Genomic DNA, 24,300 nt, shown 5'->3' with positions numbered 1-24,300 from the left:
TCACGCGTCGGGGATAACTCTTCTTAAAGGGGGGAGGATGATATGGGCATGAAGCTAGGCCAAGGTGAAGCCCAATTTCAGAACTCCACCTAGCTAATTATCTTATTTTATGTATTTTATATCTAAGGTCATATGTGGGCCAATTAAGATTTTTAATAAGTTGTGTGTTTCGACTTGGGCCTGTCCGAGTCGAACTAGGGAGGCCCACTAGGGGCTTGGCCGGCCACCACCCTCTCATATAAGGGCTGATGCGGCTAGGGTTAGAGGTAGACAAGTTTAGGTTAAAACTATTGCGTGTGTTCACATGTATCATCCCTCCGGGGGTACGGCGATGTCGTTTATCGAGTTCGTAATAAGATCCAGTGCGAAGGTTCTTGTGTTCATCAAGGATTGTCTAGCTCGGGTTTGAGGCGTATCGTTCATCGATCCCAAGTCGAAACACACAACTTATTAAAAACCCTAATTGGCTCACATATGACCATAGACATAAAATACATAAAATAAGATAACTAGCTAGGTGGAGTCCTGAAATTGGACTTCACCTTGGCCTTCATGCCCGATCACTATGTCATCAACTCAATACCTGAAATCAGAGGTCGTATCAATGATCATTTGTAGGTCAGTGGAGTTGTTAGCATCCCAAGGGTGTGCATCAACAATTTGTAAATAAGCTTTAAGAAATATCACACTTTGACTCACAACTTTTTGGCATGCATCTCAATTACCACTAGACTTAATTTCAATCAAAAAACTCCTTTCAAGAGTGTCATCAAGTCTATCAAAATATATATGGGGTTAGGTATCTTCAAGGGTAAAATCTGAAGACAATCATTCAACATACAAGTCATAAATTGTAGACTTTTTCTTATTGTACTTGTTTGGAAATATTATTTACAAGGCAAGACTTGGTTAGCTATAAGAACTAGAGCAAAAGCTTCCACAAACAATTATCCATACAAATAAAAAGTTTTAGTCTAACTATTTTGAATTACTCCCACTAAACAAATCAACTAACTAGGATAAATATTTCAAACTTTAAAAGTGCGATACATAGCACATACCTCTCATGAGTGATTTCACGGTTCTTTTCCTTATGGGGATGTGTTCCTTCAAAACTCAAATCAAATCACTCTCATAATAATATTGAAGCAAAGAGGCAAATATATAGGAAAATCCACTTCTCAAGAAAAGGATAAAAGGAAACATATTTTTGTATTTCTGAGAATTGGATTTAAAGAATATAAAAGACTTGCGACAAGCAAGATACTTTAAAAAGAAGACAAACAAAAAAACAAAAAATGAAAACAAAAAGAAAACAGAAAAGCAAAGTGTTGGAACAAACCAACACGAGTGTTTCAAAGCTCTCACGGAGGTGTAGTACAACCTCATTATTACACAAATAAAATGATGGGGGAACACATCCCCCAAGCTCAGGCTTTTGCAATCCCCTTTTGTTGCTCATTGTGGTGGCAGTGGTCAATCTCCCAAGTTCCATTGGCTGATCCAATTGGTGAACTATGTGGAGAGGTTCGCGGTCGCATTTCGAAGGTTGATGGAAAGATTGCTCATGTTCTGGATGCTTCCTTCGTGCGCGTACATGTCTTCATAGGTGGTGTAGTTGTTCGGTGGCTGCTCCTTTTGTTGAGGCCTTCTTGTTCTCCTTCTTCATCTTCTCCTTCCTCGTCCATGTGTGGTTCCGACTGTGGTGGTAGACTTGCTTCAACTTGTGCGTCATAACGCAAACATCCATTCTCGATAGAGAAGATACCATTAGGCAAGGGAGCGGGAATCAAGTGATCCACTCCAGGTATATCAAAGAAGTACCGACCATTTGCTTTATAAATCATACCACGTGCTTTGAGAGTAGCGAAATCGAAACAAATAACACCTAACAACGGTTGGAGGTTACCTAGGTTGACATGGAGTGCTCGATGAAGAACTTGATGCTTTAAATACAACACGAGAAGGGCACCCAAATTTGGTGTCAAGTTACAGTTGGGACAAGCAGCTCTTGCAAGGATCATCATGTCATCCTCATTGATTCTTGTAAACTCACCACGTGCCTGCAAGGTGTTAGCAATAACATATTACACATATCGAACAACAGGGCACTCAATTTGATTTCCCTCGGGGGTAGTTTCATAAACTCTCATAGTATTAAAATATCCCAAGGGTGTAGGATTCAACAAGAAATTACTGGAGCGGTACGTCAGTGGTGTTGTTAACAAACCCAAAACAATGAACCCATTGATCAAGTGTCAAGTTGTACTCATAGTTCATCAAACGAAAATAGATATGATCAACTCCCGGTCGTTCTTCTAGCTCGGGGCAAAAGACGACACTCACCGTATGTGTCAAGGTGCTGAGAAACTCAAGTGTCAAGCGGCGATAGGTGGCGACGTCCTGAAATACAAATTCAAGAAAACCAACATTACCACAAAGTAAATTAAAATCATGAGCAAGGGCTACTTGATTAAGAATATAAGGACACTCCAATTTGGTGGACTTGATTTCTCGGGTCTTGAAACGGTTGAGCTGAACATTATAGGCAAACTCGATGCCAAGTGACTCGGGGGTTAGCTCATCAACGAGTGGTGCGGCACTGCGGCTTGTGCCGTAGCCATCGCACACGTGCGAATCCTTGTGTTCATCTAAAAAGATAAATTAACGCTAATTAAAATTTTGATCCAATAAAAATATAGCAAAGGTATTCCCTCTACACTTTATATAAATGAATTTCCTCTACAAATAAAGCTAGGCATGCCCATTAATAAAGATTGGTTCAAGAACAAAACCTAATTCTAGATTGATAGTGGCAAAAGATTGAGCAAGGTTTTGCTGCAAATAAGTTGGGGATCAGAGGAGAAACATACCTTTGATCGATTGTGTGCGAGGAATCGATGAAAGAACGAGTAGAATTGAAGATCCAATGGAGATTGTTTCGAGTTTGTAGGTCTGGACACATAATACATTGTGTTCAGGAGGTGTTTTGTTGGCGATGTTGCTGCTTTGGCATGGTGGTCTGTAGAGTGGCAATGATGTTTCGAACGGTGGTTGGGCCATGACAAGATTTTGGTGGTTGTTCTAACATGTTCCTTTGGATAACAATGCCACCTTGTTCGGTGCAAATCTTGCTTTTGTTCCTAGTCATTCGCCGCATGTGGTGGCTATATTGGCTTAAGCCAACATGGAGAGAAATGAATTATTTACCTCAACGCTTCAAATAACACGATAGTGATCTTGTTCTTGGCGACATGCATGGAATGTGTTTTGATAGCCTCGATGGCTAGTGGTTTTTCATCTTCACAGCATAGCTTGTAGTAACCCGTTTTTTCACTTGTTAACTAAGCAATTTTCATCTTATTTAGTTAACTAGAGTGAGGTATTTGGGACTCCGTTTCAGCTTATCTTATGTGTATGGACTTTTAACTACTTAGATTGTGAGCGGAGGCGGCTATAGCTCGTGATCCCAGAGGTCTCAAGCGGGATCCCACTAAATTCTCACTTCAAGTTCATTTAGAAATTTCTAGTTCATTTAGAAATTTCTACTTTAAATTTGGTATCAGATTCTCAACCAGAAACCCCCTAATAAAATAAAGTAAGATTTTGGGGATCCCGCTTGTGATCCCTAGCTTCTAGTGTTTGGTCATTATCCGGTTGGAACTTCAAGCAACGGGCGTTATACTGCTCATAGTAGGGGTAACATAGGTGGTAACATCACACGTTCCAAGACATTTTGGTGACATGGCATGCCAATAAATGAAGAACACAATTAATTAATTAATTAGTCGGCCGGATTAATTTATTTGCGGATTAATTTCACACATTCAAAGGTTTGATTTGGAACCCAAAGATTTTCAATGGAAGAGTTGAAGACAACAGTTTTTGGGATGAAAAAAAAAAACAAAGGAGATGGCCCAGACGGCTTCAACGCTGATTTTTATCAGAAGTTTTGGCAGGCAGACATATTTCACCTATTAGAGGATTTCTACGATGGAATACTAGATTTAAAAAGGCTAAATTATGGAGTCATCACATTGGTGCCGAAATGCAAGGATGCTGATAAATCTAAAAATTCAGACCCATTTGCTTATTAAACATAATCTATAAAATCATTACCAAGGTCTTGGTTAACAGACTCATCAAAATAATCCTGAAGGTGATTAAGGCTTCTCAAACGGCTTTCATTAAAGGGAGGAATATCATGGAAGGGGTTAACATTTTACATGAAACCCTCAATGAACTTCACTCTAAGAAAGCCTCGGGTGTTCTCTTCAAAATTGACTTTGAGAAAGCCTTTGATAAAGTGAAATGGCCTTTTCTGTTTCAAATGCTTGAAATGAAAGGCTTTCTAAGTCTGTTGTTTACTGATTGGATCATGAAAAGTGTTTCAGGGGGAAGGTGGCAATTAAGATAAATGGTGTGGTTGGACCTTATTTCAATACCTTTCAAGGATTGAGACAAGGAGATCCGCTCTCACCTATCCTATTTGACCTAGCGGTTGATGCCCTATCAATAATGGTCAGTAGGGCTGTTGATATTGGTCTGCTTAGTGGACTTGTTCCCCATCTAGTAGAAAAAGGAGTGTCGATTCTGCAATACGCAGATGACACCATTCTTTTGCTGCAAGATGACTTGGAATAAGCCAGGAACTTGAAACTTATCTTATGTCTCTTTGAACAAATGTCGGTCCTAAAAATAAACTTTCACAAAAGTAAGGTTTATTGTTTTGGCCAGGCCAAAGGAAGAGCATGCCCATTTGAGGAAATTTTCACTTGCAAAGCTGGTACGTTACCAATGAAATATTTGGGGATTCCAATTGATGAAAAAAGACTAAAAAACACTGAGTGGATGCCTATTGGGGGATAAGTTGGATAAAAATCTTGATTGTTAACCTTTATCCATCACCGGGAGAACTATTCTTATAAATTCTTCACTCACAGGTTTGGTTCTTTACATGATATCTTTTTATAGAATCCCTGTGGGGATGAAGAATAAATATGATAGCATTAAATCCAGGTTCCTATGGAGTGGGAATAAAGATAAAAAGAAGTATCACCTTGTTAGTTGGGAACACGTGTGTAGATCTAAGGAGCAAGGGGGTTTGGGTATTTTAAATATGGAAAAAATGAATATCGCTTTGCTTGCTAAATGGGTGTGGAAATTATTTGATGAAAAAGGTGAGTGGCAAACACTTCTCACAAATAAGTACCTGAAAAAATCTACTCTAAGTCAGGTTGCCCCAAAAAATGGGGATTCCCACTTTTGGTAAGGCCTGATGGAAGTGAGGGCTATCTTTTTCTCTTGCTGTGAGTTTCATGTTGGGAATGGGAGAAAAACATGCTTGTGGAAAGACAATTGCTCACTGGCCAAAGCTTTAAATTTGCTTTTCCTAGATTGTTTGAGATATCTCTTAATCAAAATGCCACTGATAAGGAGGTTTTTGACAAAGGAGTCTCCCACTTGCAATTTAGGAGGGCCCTTGTGGGTGAGAAACTCTCTGAGTGGCATAGCCTGCTTCAGACATGCAGAGAAGTCTCTATGTCAGCTGAAGATAGGCTGCTTTGGTTACTAACTACATCACAAGAATTTAGTGTGAAATCTTTCTATAGCGGGACGTTGGGAAGGTTCCATATAATTTTTGTTGGAAAGTTAAGTTACCTTTGAGAATAAATTTTTTTATATGGCTAATGCTTAAGAAAAGCATTTTAACAAGAGATGTTTTAATTCGTAGAGGGGGTAAGTGCGAGAAAAGTTGTCTTTTCCGCGGAAAAGATGAGTCTATTGACCATCTTTTTTTCGATTGTCCCTTAGCTAGATATTTGTGAAACATAGTTAGCTGTGGTACTGGTACTAATTGCCAGTTCAAAAATGCTAACAAATTTTTACCATTGGCTTAAAATTTTCAGCAAGTCAAAAAAGAAAGTAGTCTCTGTAGGTATAGCGGCTGTTGTATGGGGGATTTGGAAAGCAAGAAACCTAGCTTGCTTTCAGGGGATACGGCCAGCTGAACCTATTGAGGTTCTCTTTCGCATTTCTCATTGGATTAAATGGTGGAATAATATGCAGGTGAGGGACAGCGCAAAGATGGAGCTACTACGGGGCGCAAAGGTTCTGGAACAGGTCGCGGTTGAAATATTTCAAGCTAGGAAAAGGTGGGTCTCTTGGACACCAAGCCTGACAGGATAGAGGAAGGAAAAAGTCGCTGCTGGAGATCTCTTCGAAGTTTTTGTTAGAATTCTCCTTTTCTGTTTCATCCTAGCATTTGTTGTAGTTTTTTTTAGCTTATGCTATCTACAGTCCAAAATGATGTAAGCCTTTCAGGGCATTATCTAGGGGTCGGTTACTCTCTGGGTGGAGGTGTGTTTTGGTGGTAAAAACTTTGTAGAATGCTGGTTTCTTTTAATGAAATCGGAGGCGTTGCCTCTTTTATCAAAAAAAAATTAGCTATGTTACCATAACATCACACATCCCAAAGCAATATGAGTCTACAACATAATTAATGACACATTGCATGAAACCACATCTAAGTTACTACCCACTATGGAGGTAGTAACTAGACTAGTAACATATGTCATGTTACCAGTCTAAGTTACTCTCCACTATGAGCAACCTTAATGACATATAGTTCCTGCATGGCAGTTTATTTGGATTGTGTGTCCTTGTGGCATGATGGCCCTGGCTATAGTAATAGTGATTCTTTTGTGGTTTTCTTGTAACTTTTTTTGTAAGGATGAAATTTTTGGCCTTTGGATCAATTGATGCATACAGCTATATATGTAATATTCATTATTTAGAAGCAAAAACAGACATCAAAGCCGAACATGTTGATTGAAAAAAAGAGATAAACCCCTTGTGTATTACATAGCTCGTGACATTAACTCCACCAGCTTAATCACTAACGCAATGACAAAAGTCCGAAACAAGTGAAAAATACACCACTAGTAGGTTAAGCTATCAAGAAGGAGCTACCGTTGCACATGTGCTGACGATCATAAATCCAACCGTAGGTCAATCTCGATATTTTCATTTCCAAAGCCGAGTTTCAAGTCATACAACAAGGGAATGACACGAACATACGGTCGTACATTGCCTGACCATGTATCTCTAGAGTATGTTTTTATGTTCTCCGGAAAATTTTGTATTGATCCTCAAAGCTCTATTAGATATTTTTTAAGGTATTAAATAAAACCTGCCTCTAATGTTGACTACTGGACTGTTATACTTCTTATGCTTAGAACCTTTCTGACTTCTTTTCCTTTGATAAAACACAAACCTTCAAATTAAATCATTTGTATTTATACATTTATGCTTGTGAAACATCACCTGATTATCTTGGTGATAATTCCAAAAAATGCGGCCACCAGACAGCTGTGGACTTCTTCCATGCATACCTTTTCATGGTGCAACGCAAGTATGCAACTTCATTAATTATTCGTAGATAAACCTTTTGGTGGCCCAGCTGAGAAAGAGAAAGCTACCTGCAACAGAAACTATTATCTGTACTCCCTTGTTTGGATACTATGGACTACGTGCAACCCTGTCTTTCTATTTCATTGAATAAATACATATTACCACAACGTAACATTTATCATGGTTTTTCACTGTAGTAGAATCTGAAAGCACCATTGTTTTTCTATATTTCTCACACTACCTTGGTTTACAAATGTAGGACGCAGCAGGAGCCTTGCACCTGCAGTCAAATATCTAAAAGCTTTGACTAAGGGTATATGTAGATTTATATTATATTATTATTGACCTCTAAAATAATGTAAACGAACGAATCTATGTTGCTAATTTCTTTCATCGTATGTATGTATTCTAAATTAGTTTTGAAACATCATATCATTTCCTGAACTTACCTCTTTAAATTAAAAAAAACAATGATGTAATTTCTAAACATTTGATTCTGTGGATAACAGAACAACACATCAACTGCAAAATGTCTTGAGGCGTGAGGCAAATTGGGCCACGACCGAAGACTAGGCCAAACATGGATCGATGATCCGGAATACTTCAGACCTGGAAAAATCCATACGTGCATGTGACTGTCAGCACGCCAGGTCTTCTTGAGTGAGTAATCTCACTGTCTCATTAGTATCATATATGTAGTTCTACAATCAAACAAAAGAAAAGAACGATGAGCAACCACCATGTGCAGAACAAGTCCAGTGTAAGCAACACATCACCTACAACCACAGATGGCTCCAGAAAAGTGAGCAAACAAGAATATTTCAGAAGGAACCATACGCCAAATATAACATAAATAGTTAACATCATCAATAAAATACGAAACTGAAGACGTATAGCAGTATCCAAGAGAAAGAACACAAACAAATCAAATAATATAATACCAGGTCAATCCCAACCATTGATTATGAATCGTTTGCAAAGTTCAGTGACCAACAAACAGTTGCGAGAACAAATCAAATTAAGTGTCTCACCAAAGCCAAACAAGAATAGGTTAAGAGAAGATATCACCTATCTAGGTATCATACTACCTGAGGAAATAATCAAAACTGCAACTGGAAATGACTTCATCAAAACTTACCACCTGGGAAAACTACAACATAAAAATAGTATAAAATCAAGCAAGAACAGGTCTCAAACTCTATGACTTGGCAGTACTCATGGTTTTAGCTTTCACGGCCCTGATTATTGGGGACAAAATAGTACTTAACTCATCAGGCACATTTGAAACCATCAGAGCCATATAACATCGGGAAATTTGTCCGTGCATGCCTTTATCAACCTACATAACTCCTGTATTGATTCTATTCTCTTTTCATGTGCTGTCTTTCGAAGATTTCTTCGTAGACTAGAACTGAACACTGAGACTTAATCAAGGGTTAACACGAGATGTGCAGATATAGTCATGCATGGAGGTTGATAATCGTGCAGAAAGACGGAGACTTGATAAAAAATTAACATTAGGTAATGCAGTCTACAAATGCATCTTTGTTGCAGTTCTTGCCTGGTTTCTGAACTGGTATGCGCCGTCTCGTAAAATTCTTCAGATATTGGTAGGAAAAATATAACATGCTCGCCTACTCTACTCTAGCTAATTGTTGCAATGGTGACCACTGACCACCCCGCGTTGGCACGAAGCAGGACACTGTGAGAGCTAAGTATATCATACAAAGCGTTAGGGAGCTACCCTTCCACCGACCTGACATTTTAAATAGAGCAGGAGCAGCTGGTCTCCACGTTATCCTCTCATCAACCTGGGATGTTCACTAATAGCTGTAAAGAAACCTGTAATTCGCCTCCTATATGATTGGATTCATAAACCCTTCTACTCAATGAAAAGAAATACAAGTATTTGCGTTTTCTCGAAGAAAAGATGTTGGTACTACATAAGTTCATAGTGAATACAAGAAACAAATAACTTCAAGACAAACAAGCAACCCAGTATTTCAATGAAACGCTGATAATTATGCCAGTATTTCAACCCATTCAGTTTCTGCGTGCCAATTTTGGCAGGGCTGACTGGGGCGTGATCCAAACAGCCCCTAAGATCACGGGGTGTCCACTCAAACGAAGAACCACTACAACCTAATTTTACTTCTCTTCAGATTGTTAGCTAATTATTCACCAAAACAAAAATTGCCCATCTAAGGTATAACGCTGGCATCATGCTGCCTTCCTTGCCTAATTTTTTCTCAGGTCTATCCAAAATGGTTGACTTGCGGTACCTTTGTCTGTAATTAGTCTGTTTGGGAACCTCGTATGTTCCTCCCCTTTATGCTCACTGCAGGGTGCAGGCTCACGAAAAGAAAAGAAAAAATTCACCTACGGAGATTTTATTTCTTCTCTTCTAACACAACTGAATTCTTCAAATGGCTGTTTGCAATGGCGAACTACTATTGCCACTTTGCCAGGGACCCAGTCTCTCAACAGCTGCAGTTTGCTTTGAAAACATAGCTTCAACTATGGAGCTCGGACTGCAAAACCTGCAGATCAGATATTTTCCAGTAAGCAGAACGTGCAGATAGAAAAGGAAGGAGTCCTTTCTGAAGTTCAGAAAAATCTTTAATGCTTTTCATTGTTCCTTCTCTGTGTGACTATGCACCACCGCATGATTGTCATTTTGCGTTGTACGCTAAGGTATTTGTTGATCACTGTTATGTGGCTGCTAGGGTTTGGGAGGGAATTTGCAGGTTCGAACTGCTGGTTCACGGATACTGAAGCTTGAAGCTCAAAAATTCAAATTCAATGCTTGGAGAATAAGCTTTGCATCTGCATCGGAACTGAACCGCTGTGCAGCCATTCTGCCTATAATGAAGACCTTCCTTTGGGTCAGCGCATCAGTTCTCTCAGCAGAAAGTTCCCTGCGAACATATTTGAGAAGTGGACAACTGAGCCATGATCTTTGTTTCGCGGGCTAAACTGAATACAAACCAGCAGAAAACCAGCGCAAGTTTGCCGGAAAGGGATGCCATTGTAACTGACTTGAACTGATTTGGCATGATAATCATGTATATCGGCACTGTCATTTGCAGAAGGGGAGGAGGGGAAGCGTTCCTACAAAGAAATATAGTATGCACGCTCAACGTGCCATTAGGGCCAGGAAATCTGTCTCGGCTGGCAGATCCACAGGAATCAAGATTCTTGCTCATGCACATGGGACATAAAATCCTCCTCCTTAGAAGATCAAGCAACCAAAGGGACAAAGTCATTATCATGAGATGAAGAGTATACATCCACCGAACGTCGCTCATCAACACCTACGGAAAACGAACAAATGAGGAAACACACACCAAACACACCTGCCGCAGACTCTAAAGAACTGCCCAGTAAATAGAACAGAGTGTAAATTCAGTCGTTTGCCAAGATGGATTGTGCGTCTCCGAGCGTCCATGTCAGCGGAAGAATGAACAGCAGAGGACCCGCCGGCAGGGGTAACACTAGCACGGACACAACAGCTGGCGTAGGATCACGCAAACACGCAAGCGAGAGGTCCTAAGGCACTGATGGAGAAACCGTACGGTGTCGCAGACCAGCAGAGCTACACCGCGTTGCTCACCCAGAACCCGGAGGCCTGCCACGGACAGGACAGAGTCAACCTCTCACAGAATGCACCGCCAACACAAAGGCAAGCAGGCAACCTAGAGGGAGGAACACCGGGCCGACAAGCACTAGTACCCCAATCAATCATAATTCATAAGAACATCAACAGAGCCTCTCCTTAAACATCAGAAAATAATAGGTAAATAAACAGAGCACACACGGCAAAGAATAGGGACGCATATGAAGCCAAAGAAGAACCCATCGGCAGATACTACAGAGACAACGAAACGACCAGCGAGAAATCGATACAGGGAGAAACCGTCGACAAGTCAGGCAACAGAGGCACAGAGGGCGAACAGAATAATAAGTAACCACGAGCAAGCAATAGAATAATTAAGACATAAGAATTGTACGCCCCTGACTTTGGTTAGTGAGATCCTGGGAGAAAAATATACAAGTAGAGTTGACAAGCATATATATTCCAGCAAAATGTGTATCATATTGATAGCATATGGAAAAATGCTCAGGTCATGAAACTTGTCATGACAATGGTACATAGATGCTACAACAGACTACAGCACATCATCGACAGATGATGGATAGCTACAAATACACATTTCATCATGAGAATGAAATAGCATTGCTCCAACAGATGTTATCAGGACAGATGGGATTTCTACAGGCAAAGTGAATCATCAAAAAGAAAAGGAAAAGCTACTCCTGTACAGATTTCAAAAGCAGGTTCAGCTGCCGAGCTTTCGCTCCGGAAAAAAAAAAACCCAGGCCCGTTCTTTACATGATGCCCTGGTCAGTAGAAGAGTTCTTTCCATTTTCACAAGACCCCTTTCCAAATACCTCTTCTATGACATTGTTCGTCGAAAGAAATTCATCCTTCTCCCACACGCTAGTGAAACCAATATCCCAGGCTTTCGGGTCGCAATGGCTACCGAAGTATCCATGATCTTCAACACCTCCAAAGCCATCATCCCCATAGTGATCTCCTGCAATATCAGTGTGTGTCCCATCTGCAACACCAACATGATGAGCCTCAAAGGATGTGCAAGAGTCATCTTGAGCGTCTGCGTCAAACATGGTTGTCTCCTGGTTATGGTCCATAAAGGACAGCACCGGAAGACGAGACACCATGGCATCCCCCTCCTTACAGTAGTTTTCTTGCCTCTCCACACTAGAGCGGTCAAACTCATCTTCTTCACTAGACTCTTCATGTAAGTTTCCCTCAAGGGGAACCTGGTTGCATGCACCATCATCTTGATCAGTAAGAGACTCAAGCAGCAAATCATCATCACCCTTTTCTGTGGCCACAAATTCATCATCATCACTTCCTTCCCATTCATCATTATCACTGTCAACATTCATTGGATCAAACCTGTTTTGCTCAGCCCTCTTCCTCAACATGAAGACATTGAAATAGTAGCTCACCAACTCTTTGCTAGTCTTGAATGGGAAGGCAAGCAAAAGTTCATCCCAAAAGTTCCTTCCAAGAGAGGCAGGGTTTAATGATACCACATCTTGGAACAAATGCTCTTCCTCTTCCGTCCATCTCAGGGCTACCTCCTCTCCAATATCAAAGAAGCCCAACTCTTTGAAAGTGTTTGGACCAAGGACACTCATTAGTCGTCCTCTTCCTTCCTTCACATGCTTCCTCACACACTCGATCGAACCTATATCAACACAACTGCAATCTTCCTTACAGCAAACAGGATTCAGCACTGAAGATAACTCAACAGGACCAGGCATTGGAACTACACAGTTTCTAATCCACTTGTCGTCACTCTCAACTTCGCTTCCATCACATAAGTGAGAAGATGACACATCAGCATAATCATCAACCGTGCTATTTTTACCAGATGCACACTCTGGCAACTCAGCCTGATAGTTTGGCCCAATGGGAACAGTTTTCCTTGTGGTGCAAAGGCCAACAGACGAGTAAATGTCTTCCCTCTGGTAATAACTGGCAGATCGTATGTAATCTTCAACATAAGTGTGGGCTAGTGAAAAATGAACAGGTGAATCTACACCTTCATCTTCACTTTCCTCACTACCGTATCCTGGGGCATCAAAGATTCTCTGGCATGTCCTGTGTGATTTATACTCTGGAACGTTTATATCAACATCTGCCACGGAATCTTTCTCAGATATAGCTGAAATGGAGAAAATACGAACCCAATCAGCATTTCTATCTTATGTACTCCCCATTTCAAAATGTTCAGTGATATTAGCCATCCACACAACAAGGAAATCAAACTTCTACACGGATGTGAACAAACTACCCATTAATACTATGTCAATCACACATAACAAGCCCACCAGAAACGTGATGAAGAGAGATAATAGGGCCATCCAGAAAACTAGTTCTCCAGATTGGAGAATTGTCAAGTGTTTGGAAACACAGCGCCAAATGTTCAGGAAAGGATGGAGTATCAACTTCAATAAAAGACAACATTGTACATGTAAGAGAAGTCTGCCAGTTAACAGATCTTACTTTGGTATTCCTGCTTGGTACGCTTGCAGTCCACCACGTCTGGGAAATCATTGGATGCGGGTCTCTTGTTATGATCAACTGGCACTTCTTTACCGGTACTGGCAGTATTAACTAGATAAGCTGTGGCATTCCATTCTGAAATACCAAAATTAGGACCAACTCTTCATCAAATTGGCCAGTCTACAAATCTTTTTGACAAACTGCAGAACCAGCCTAGCACAAGAATCTAGGCAAGCTTGCACAATACAAAAGAGTCAATACCTGTTGCAATATGGTATTTCTCAGGAAGAAAGTTTGAGCGGCCATCATCAGTTCCCCTCAGATTGCCACACGCAAGCTGCTCAGAGTGGTGCCTCACAAAGACTTCACTGTTTTCTTGATGCAACATGATGATCCTAAATACAAAACCTTTCATTAGACACCAAAACTATGAGCAATATATAGAAATAAATGGCACAGATGATCGATCACTGCACACAAGACTAGCAAGATAATCATCCATCTGGAAGAGGAAATATATTGCGTTATCTGTACCAATTGCAAATAAACATCAACGTTGAATACTACAGGCACACAAATTGTTGTACCATTCATCAAGTGCAAACAAGAAAACTGCAGTGGCAAACGGATTGCAATCCCAACTTCTCACTGGATTTCATGGCATTGTTCTTTCACATGCAACGTTCCCAACTAAATTCTGGAAGGACTAACACATGCAGAAGTTTATGCGTTTCTAACTGGGACCCATACAGGCAATATACAGGGACAATATCTCCCTGTGAGAGTATGGACGTCCCGTGTAAATTTAAACAGGCCGACATGGGCACCCATGGATCAATAAGTCGGTTCATTTAAGGTTTGCCTACCCTACTAAGTTAATTAATAAGGTCAAAATTAAATTGCTCGCATGGGGGAAAAGTCAAAATTAAATTCCCCGTGTGAAAAAAAAGTCAAAATTAAATTGAGGTCCCGATGGATCTAAGCCTGATCGATTTCAGATCTATCTTCCCAGATATGAAAAATCAAAGGGGAAAATACTTACTCGCTAAGAGGAGGCTCGGACTAGAGGGGAACGACGAAACCCTAGCCAACAAACCCGCACCAATTGGAGGAAATTATCGCAGGAATCAGATCGGAAACCCAACAATCGAGCACAGATCGGCCGCTCCTGGGATAAATTCTGCGTCAATCGACCGGATCGGGACCCGATTTGACCTGCTCGAAACCCTAATCTCCGGAAAACAGCGAATCAACCATATGGGGTGAAATTGGTATCAATCGACAGATCTCGTCGTGGGACGAACGGATCGGGTGTCGAATTGGTGATTCCGGGTGGAGGGGCGGACGAATCGAGATCGGATCGAGGGCTGGGGAGGGGAAAGAGGGGAAATTTGGGGGAAAAGAGTTTGGTCCACGGCCCGTGTCCTTTTTGGTAGTAGTTTTATTTAAGGGAAACACCGGCGAATACAATAAAGTAAAGAAATTATTGGTACGAGTATTTCTGGGCTCTCGGCTCGGCCCACGGAAATAGGCAAAGCCCAAAATGGTGCGCGATGCTCCTTTTTATAGCGGACAACATTTCAGGAGGCACCGCACGGGACGCTGACGCGTGGCCCCCTCCTAGCGTGCATGGGTTTTCCCTACCTATTTTTTCTGGGCCGATTCATGTGTAATTTTTGAGCGGAAATCGATTCTGTGCATAATAATATAGAGATATAGTTGGATTTGTGCATTATTCATCTTGTAGACTTATTTCATCTTAGAAAGTGTGAGATGGTATGATAATATCATCCCTCATCAATATGTTACATGTCACGCTATAAAAATGCCTAGATGATATTGCATGTAGTTGCATGTTACTGCTTAAGTTACTCTCTAAGTTCCCACCTCATCCTTCTGGTGGATCGGTAAGTTGCTTTCGTCGGGTCTACTTGCAGGTCAGGAAGTGTTTGGCTACCGATTGAATCAAGCATTTCTGGTCGTAGGTAGCAAATCGGTTTGTTTGGAGAGTTCACGTTGTTTTAGGTCTTGTGAACCGCTTCGCATGTCGCTCTACCAATGTTTCTTGCGGGTTGTGTGTCCACTACAAAAATATTGGGTCTATTCCATTTGTTTGGGTTGGCAATTCCTCCGAACACACCCTTCTCGTTTCCTTTGTTGGCAGTGCAAACTATTCCCACTCACAGCTGTCATCGGAGACCAGGCAAAGTGTGGGATGTGGTTCGGTGGCCTGCCGTGGACACTCAACGAGTTGGTCTAAGCGGAAACGATCGCGGTTGATAGATCGGTGGGCGAGGATGGATGTCACAAGCTAACCTTGCAAGGAAGAGCTTTTGCGAGGAGGCCGGGCACGCGACGGGCACGAGCGCGGCTCCACTCGGATGTGAAACTAGGAGTGGTGGATAGAAGGAGGGCAACCTCGGTATGAATCACAAGGACAAGTCTGCATCAACAATCGTCGTTCACATGGCCCCCGAGCGCGTCGTCGAGGACGAGGTTTGATGCTTTTAGTTCAGTTCTTGTTGTTTGTTAGCGGACTCAGTGATAGCTGCATCTTATTAATTGCTTGGAAAGCCTTGCAATGTGTTATTGGTATAATGTATGTCCAGTTCGAACACGCTGACACAAGTTCCACTGCGTGGAATCCTGACCCACTATCAAAATTACTCGATTTTCACTAAAGAATATCAATATGTACCTAAAACCGTTTTATAAGGATGCCTAATCCAAAATTTTACATTTTATATTTATTATATTCATCTTTAAAAACAGGTGACTCGTCACAACAAAAAGATAACCATCCACATTCCCACTTTTTTACCACCCACCATCCTCTCTAAGTATGTGTTGAACATCGTCATCTTTGCCCGAACACACAAACAAACAAGAGCAGAGTTCTTATTTAGGATTACATGAAAATACGAGGGGTTCTCTGAGCTTTCACCGAGAAAAAATGATACCGGTTTGGATGGCGATAACTTCGATGATCGGGCTACAAGTGCCACGATGTTTCTCCTTTAAAAATGCTAAATCAACCCCTAGATGTTACTATTCATGTTTGGGAGTGATCAAACCTGACCATGTAGGTATAATACCCCTGAGCCATCAAAAGCAAGCAAGAACTATGATTTGCAATCTACAATGTAAGTTGGGAGTTCAGACTTGGTTCACGGGCTATCCTTGGGCATGTTAGTTGACATTTCAGCACTAAGTGCTATTTTTTTAGCTAAACAAAACCTAAGTCTCAAGGATACAATAGGTGGGTATTTAAGGAGGGAAAGAAGGGATCTCACCGAACCAACGGAAGGAGCGACCGAACCCTAATATTGGCAAGTTTCCTCTTAGAGTATGGAATCTAAAAGTGACTTTTGGTCTTGTTGATGTTATGGAACAATGTGTGATTTTATTCATTTATGTTGTTGCTAAATATGCATACCGCACATGTCATTGTCACATCACAAGAAGCCTCGTGATGTGCCTACATTAGAACAATGGGTAGTAACATATTCGCAAAAAAATGTTAGTAGGTATGTATGTTTACATAGGTGATAGACATGGCTAGCGTGTTTTCTTGGTCGAGTACTTGAAGTCTTAGAGCACCCGGATGTGGTGTTCCTTTGATATCAGCTAGAGACGAAACGGGAGGGTGAGCGTGAGCAAGTTTCCGACCCCTAAGTGTGCTAGTCATAGACTCATAGTCGATGGATAAGGAGCGGATTAGCATGGCATCTCTAACCACCTTGTCGCACCTCGTAGCAAGGTGACATAAATGATGTCGGAGAGGTCATGCCCCACTAGCTGTGTGACACACTAGACCCAAACAAGTGGATCATTAGTCATGCAGATGAGGGATGTCTAGTCATTGTTCAATTGTAGGCAGACACCTGTTGAGTGTGTGATCTTGCATCAGAGGGTGCTATAGAAAGTGTTGGACTGAGATGTCGATAACTTCCCTCCGCGGGATTGCGATGTCAACAATGATGAAGGTGTTGCCATGGAAAAGGAGCAACATAGAGGTTGTCAAAGGCGGTGATGTGTGTGGGGCTTGGTGACAACAACGGTGGCAAGCGGGACAAGGTGGAGGACTTAGTTGAAGATCGAGATGGATAACCACCTAACTGAGTGCACAACACCCGAATAGTTTGGCTAAGCCTGAAAAGATAAGGCGTTGGCTACTCCGAGTTGCTGGTTCTGGCGCATAACCCGGGGTTCCCTAATCGAGAGCACCAGGATACGTACCAAAAAAAAATCTAGACACTCGGATTGTCCGACACTAAGGTCCAGACAAATGCCGAGAGGTTTCGTGTGAGCCAAAAACGGCTGCCAAGCTAGGAAGGTGGTGGCTATTTTTACCTGATACTTTTGGCGGCAAATGAAAGGAACAAAGGAGTGATCCCCATGTCATGTTCATCTGCTTCTCGTCAGTTAATCATCCATTATGAAAACTTAGGAACAACATGCTTCTGCTGTTCCAGTACATCCACCAAGGAGAGAAGAAATATAATTCCACCGCTAATCAGAAAACTACAAGATTTTTTTTAATTAGTTAACTGTGTATGTCGAGGGTGCTCCTCGGCAATGCCCTCCGATAGGGGCTTAGGGTTGGTGGAATCCTGCAAGCTGACACGAGACATCGGTTCACAGACAAGCGGGGAGAGCGATTTACCCAGGTTCGGGGCCCTCGATGAGGTAAAACCCTTACGTCCTGCGTGTTTGTTCTTGATTATGATGATAATGGGTTACAATGGGGTGCCGAATAGTTCGGCTGAGATCTCGTCGAGTTTGGCTAAGCGCTAGGGTAACCTAGCTTTAAGCTTCTGCTGGCTAAGATCGCTAAGATTGGTTATGTCCCTCGACAGCCCCTCTCCTGGCCTTTATATAGGAGGCCGGGTCTCAAGAGGTCTAATTGAGTACGACCGGGTTTACAGTAGATCTATCTCTAAGCTTTCCTTGTTCGGTTCCTTCCGTGTCTTGCACTTCAAGGAATCTTCCGCCGCGTCTCCCTTGGCGGCCCATCTTGCCGTCGAGTGCCTTCATGGGCCTCCAACTAGGAAATATAGGGTAGGGCAACATTATTTACCCGAAGGGTAATGCCCACGTCGCAGCCCCGAGTGTCTAGCCGAAGGTAGTTCGGGTAGAGACTAAAGCACGCCTCCTCCCAAGGTTCTTTTCCTTGATTGTTCTTGTTCTTCTTAAATCTGCATCATCTTCTTCTGTCGGGTGCGCGTCCAGCGATCCCGATGGGAGTAGCCCCCGAGTCTAGGTACGGATGCTTGTAATCCGTGCGTAGACTCAAGTTGAACCACTCGAATGTTTTACTCTGCCGAAGTTTTTTTCTGTAAGTCTCCATATTCATCCGATATATTTTCCACATGCAAGGGATGATAAGTAACGTGCCCAACTTTTGTTGGTTAACTGCCGATGGCAAAACAACGTTACCCTACACAGAATCAAGTCCCCGGGCATGATCCTGGAGTGCAAAAAAGTTCTGTCGGGTGCGCGTCCAGCGCTCCCGATGGGAGTAGCAAACTAGAGTCAAACAATCGTCCCTTTCTTTAAGTCTTCATTTTATCGGGTGCGCGTCAGCACTCCCGATGGGAGTAGCCCCCGAGTCTAAGTGCGGATTCTTTACAGTCTGTGCTTAGACTCAAATTTTTCATCCGATAACTTTTCATTTTTTCATCGAGTGCTGGCGACAATCAATGTGACGTCACTGTTGACGTGCGGCTGCGATGGTTTGATTGACAAGACTTGACCTGACGGGCCCACCCTAGTCCTGCGCTGGCAGTTTGTAGGATTTGACCAGTGCACGCGCGGCGACCGAGGCGTCCCCTCGATTTTCGCACAACGTGGGAATAATGGGCCACCGGTTCCGTTCTCCATCCAAGTGCCACGTGTACAACCAGATCCGCTCCACCTCCCACGATACATGTGGAGTTATGGCCACGATCTCGCACAAATTTGTTGCAGCATAAATAGAGGGCCTCCATTTTTTTACCTCTCACGCTTTTTACTGCTCATCTTCTTCACCCAAACCTTCTTGCTTCCTCTGCTTCTTCGTCTCAAGCCTCGCACGCCATGGGCAAAAGAAAGAGCGCCAGCACCTCGGACGCGGCCAATGTCAGCCACGATTGGAGCGCCTCCGCCATCTCCAACCGCAACATCAACAGGCTGCGTGCCCTTGGCTTCATCTCCGCATCTGAAGATGACATTCGTCTTCCAGGTGCGGTTTCTCGCCCAAAGCCCCCGAAGGGTTTCACTGTTATGTTCGTTGCCTTTCTCTTTCGTGGCCTTTCTCTTCCGGCCCATGAGTTCCTTCGCTCCCTTCTTTTCTTTTACGGGATCCAGCTCTGGCAGCTGACCCCAAACTCCATCCTCCATCTTTCTATCTTCATCACTCTTTGTGAGGCCTTCCTCGGCATTGACCCTCACTGGGGTCTTTGGAGGAAAATCTTCTACGTGAAGCGCCACAACGGCAGCAATGGCCCCCCCGTCGTCGGTGGCGTTGGCTTTGTTGTTAGGAAGGAGGTCAATTACTTTGACTATCCAATGAAGGAGTCCGTCCAGGGCTGGCGCAACAAGTGGTTTTATCTGCGCGACCCCATAGTGCCCGGGCGGCGCTCAAATCTTCCTCATTTCGATGATGTCCTGGTGGCTCAGAAGAAAAAGTCCTGGCGAAACGCCCTTTCTCCCGAAGAGAGGGCGACAGCCGACAGGCTGTTTGAGCGGGTCATCGTTTTGAAGAACGCGGGAGGCTTGACGATGTGCGGCACTGAAGTGTTTCAGTGTTCCTACAACGTCGGGTGCAACCGCTGATGTCCCGACTGAAGGAGATATGCCCTAGAGGCAATAATAAAATGGTTATTATTTATATCTTTATGTTTATGATAAATGTTTATATATCATGCTATAATTGTATTAACCGAAACATTAGTACATGTGTGATATGTAGACAAACAAAGAGTCCCTAGTATGCCTCTTAACTAGCTTGTTGATTAATGGATGATTAGTTTCATAATCATGAACATTGGATGTTATTAATAACAAGGTTATATCAATGAATGATGTAATGGACACACCCAATTAAGCGTAGCATAAGATCTCGTCATTAAGTTATTTGCTATAAGCTTTCGATACATAGTTACCTAGTCCTTATGACCATGAGATCATGTAAATCACTTATACCGGAAAGGTACTTTGATTACATCAAACACCACTGCGTAAATGGGTGGTTATAAAGGTGGGATTAAGTATCCGGAAAGTATGAGTTGAGGCATATGGATCAACAGTGGGATTTGTCCATCCCGATGACGGATAGGTATACTCTGGGCCCTCTCGGTGGAATGTCGTCTAATGTCTTGCAAGCATATGAATAAGTTCATAAGAGACCACATACCACGGTACGAGTAAAGAGTACTTGTCAGGAGACGAGGTTGAACAAGGTATAGAGTGATACCGAAGATCAAACCTCGGACAAGTAAAATATCGCGTGACAAAGGGAATTGGTATCGTATTTGAATGGTTCATTCGATCACTAAAGTCATCGTTGAATATGTGGGAGCCATTATGGATCTCCAGCATCCCGCTATTGGTTATTGGTCGGAGTGAGTACTCAACCATGTCCGCATAGTTCACGAACCGTAGGGTGACACACTTAAAGTTGGATGTTGAAATGGTAGAACTTGAATATGGAATGGAGTTCGAATATTTGTTCGGAGTCCCGGATGAGATCCCGGACATCACTGAGGAGTTCCGGAATGGTCCGGAGAATAAGATTCATATATAGGAAGTCATATTCCAAGTTTGGAAATGATCCGGTGCATTTATGGCAGGTTCTAGAAGGTTCTAGAAAAGTCCGAAGAAATCACCATGGAAAGTAGAGTCCCGGAGGGACTCCACCTTGCATGACCAGCCAACCCTAAAGGGGAGGAATCCAAGGTGGACTCCCCTAGGGTGGCCGGCCAACCCACCTCAAGGAAAGGTGGGAGTCCCACCTTGGGTAGGACTCCCTCTTTGAGTAGGTTTCCCACATATGGGAGGTTTTAGTGTTGGAGTCTTATTCGAAGACTTGGACTAGAACTCTTGGTGCTTCCACCTATATAATGAGGGGCATAGGAGAGTGTAATAACCCAGAACATAGGAACAACGAAGGGTAGATTTAGAAATGGGATGTGCATTTCATCGCAAAACGGGGGAAATTTTCGCGCTTTATTGCAATTAAACCTAAGAGGGATCGAGGTTCTCTCTCATTTTGCATTTAGGGTTAGGCAATATGAGTTAGGGAAATTTCGACATGATCTCTTTTGTATCTTGTTGATTTGGGGAATGAATTTATTTGACAAGTGTTAATACATTGAACAATAAGCATTGAGTTATATAATTAATGAACTCATAATTCAAACACAACTTATAAATTCAAATGACTTTGAATTTCAAATTGAATATTAAATACAATATTTAATTCAGAATTTAAACATTACATAAATCAAAAGCTCATAAACAAAAACTTGAGCTTTATTGATCATCAACACAAAATACAAAGTCTTTACAATATTCTTGATACAAGAATGGATGAATAATAAATGTAAATGAAAATAAAGATTACAATTTGCTCCTAAACTAAAACCTAGACTAAATGTTTGAAGAACATCTTCTGGTCATATTCACCTTCAAACCTGCAAAACAAATAACAGGTACTAGCCATAATATAAGTGTTAGAAATTCAGTTTGGACAGTTAACAACAATCACTGAAATTCAGTTTGGACAGTAAAATTTGACACTGCACACTTGTGCTTGTCCAAAACCTGGACAGCACAAGATAGGAATAGGCAGACCAACACTGAGCAGGCCACAAGGGGCTCAAGTTTCCACATATGAAGGCTGTTTACTAACCAAGCAACAAGCAAGGAAATGCAAGGGATGAGTCACAAAGTAACCAGTGCCTTGTGTGTCATGGCCGAGTAGCAATAGAGATGATATAAAAGGATTACAAACCCTAGAACCAAGTGCATGATCGACCGGATAAGATTCACCAGGTAAGGGTGAAGTTAGAGCAACACATAGTTCATCCAGCTTCTTGCTCAAGAACGAGACAAACACACACAAAACCTTAGCCATCAGAAATCATGGTGACCTAGAGGATCAACCAGAGTCTGGAGGTGAAGGGCTTTGCACAAACCACAAGACTGCAACAACAAAACATTTCTTTCTAGGAGCTGGAACAAGGTATACCTAGTTCCTGGAAAAGATCCAATGGATCTAATCCATCATATGCATGAACTAAGCATGGGATGAGCAGATGCTCATATGGGTAGATCATCACTTGGTTTTCACCAAGGATTACTGCCATCAAAAGCTACTAAGATAGAAACCATCCAGATACGTGATCATGTGCACGATGAGCTAGAAATCATGCACGAGATGCACACACTAGCAAGATCACATGCACGAATAGCACCAGTAGATAGCAAAGATTAGCAGCCAAGACTACACAGAAAATCCTAAGCATGCAACCATCGAAACCCTAGATTTCTTCACGAGGCAAGCATATTGGCATTCATACTTAATATGATTCCCAAATATGCAAGCAAAGATGAGTAGCCAACAAGATCCAACCAAACATGTGAGCAACCAATCAGTAGCAAGGCTACTGAGGTCACATCACACTTAGCACCAATTATGAGAAAGCCAAATAGATCACATCACTATCCAGAAATGGATTCAGACTTTAATTGCTTGTAAAAGAATCATGAACAACAAATTCATATACAAGCAAGTCATTTAAATCATCACTGCATAAGCAGTTCATCAGAATTTAAGTAATTCAAGCATGAATTTATCACAGATCCATGCTAAGCAACCGACAAGACATATCGTTAAGCAACACGGTTTAATCCATAATCACTAGAACAAGTCTAGATAATTAAGTAAGCAACAAGCATAGTGATGCTTGAGCATCGAGCATCACAAGGAAAATTGAATCACTTAGCCACGAGTATTAATCAGTAAGACATCATCGACATTGAATTGATCAAATGGATCAATAGCTTACACAGGAGGCACGAAGCACCTCACAGGCACCACCGGCACTCACAAGTGTCACCGATGCACGATGAAGCACACCTAGACAAGCAAGTATGATAGCCCAGTAAGCATAGCAAGCTCATAAGCATGAACAACATAGCATATCAAGCTTGTAAGCAAGTACAGAGTAGCATAGCAATACCCAAGCATGCTAGGAGCAACAGACAAGCAACAAATGGCAGGCAAAGGAAGCAAAGCAACACTGGCCAGTACCAGAAATTTGTAGATGGGCCATAATTTACAGAAAATAGAAGCACATATAGCTCGGGTAGCAATTGCGAGGATCGCGTATGATCATAGGATCATCGGAGAGCGATGAGAACAAAAGGAGGAAGAAGCACGGTAGCTTAGGAGGAGCTCGGTCATGGAAAGGAGAAGGAGGAGAAGCAGCACACACTTACATGCGCACGGTGGCGAGGCTATGGCATGGCGGGCGGTGCTCGCGCGGCCATAGCAGCTACAAAGCCGGGGAAGGCGCCGGCGTTACACCGACGAACACCACCACAGACGAGCACGACACGGAGACGACGGCACAGTGCGCAAGCAGCACCCGCGCCGAGTCGGTCTCGGAGGCGCGCACGTCGACGGCGAGGGCGAGAGTCACGGAGACCACCAAATCGCCCAAGGCGATTCTCCTGTGGAACCGAGCGGAGGCGATTCGCCGAGAGAGGAAGAAATCGGAGAGACCACGCGGACGGATCGA

The 24,300-nt window shown here is 42.4% G+C and overlaps 1 protein-coding gene across 2 annotated transcripts; it reads right to left on the bottom strand.

The window, feature by feature from the left end:
• Positions 1-11,489: 11,489 nt before the first annotated feature.
• LOC124652605 lies at positions 11,490-14,961 on the bottom strand. 2 transcript variants are annotated; one of them, XM_047191641.1, is made up of 4 exons: positions 14,556-14,961; positions 13,775-13,908; positions 13,514-13,648; positions 11,490-13,172 (listed from the first exon to the last, which is right to left on the bottom strand). In XM_047191641.1, the coding sequence occupies exons 2-4, from the start codon at positions 13,899-13,901 to the stop codon at positions 11,803-11,805; spliced, it is 1,632 nt and encodes a 543-aa protein (XP_047047597.1). In that variant the 5' UTR covers positions 13,902-13,908; positions 14,556-14,961; the 3' UTR covers positions 11,490-11,802. The 2 variants fall into 2 exon arrangements, with proteins under 2 accessions (XP_047047597.1, XP_047047598.1); XM_047191642.1 differs by having other exon boundaries at positions 13,514-13,633.
• Between the last annotated feature and the right edge of the window lie 9,339 nt (positions 14,962-24,300).

This window comes from Lolium rigidum, chromosome 5, assembly GCF_022539505.1.
Source record: "Lolium rigidum isolate FL_2022 chromosome 5, APGP_CSIRO_Lrig_0.1, whole genome shotgun sequence".
In the NCBI taxonomy this organism is placed as follows: Eukaryota; Viridiplantae; Streptophyta; class Magnoliopsida; order Poales; family Poaceae; genus Lolium; species Lolium rigidum.
This window is presented reverse-complemented; position numbering and strand designations above follow the sequence as displayed.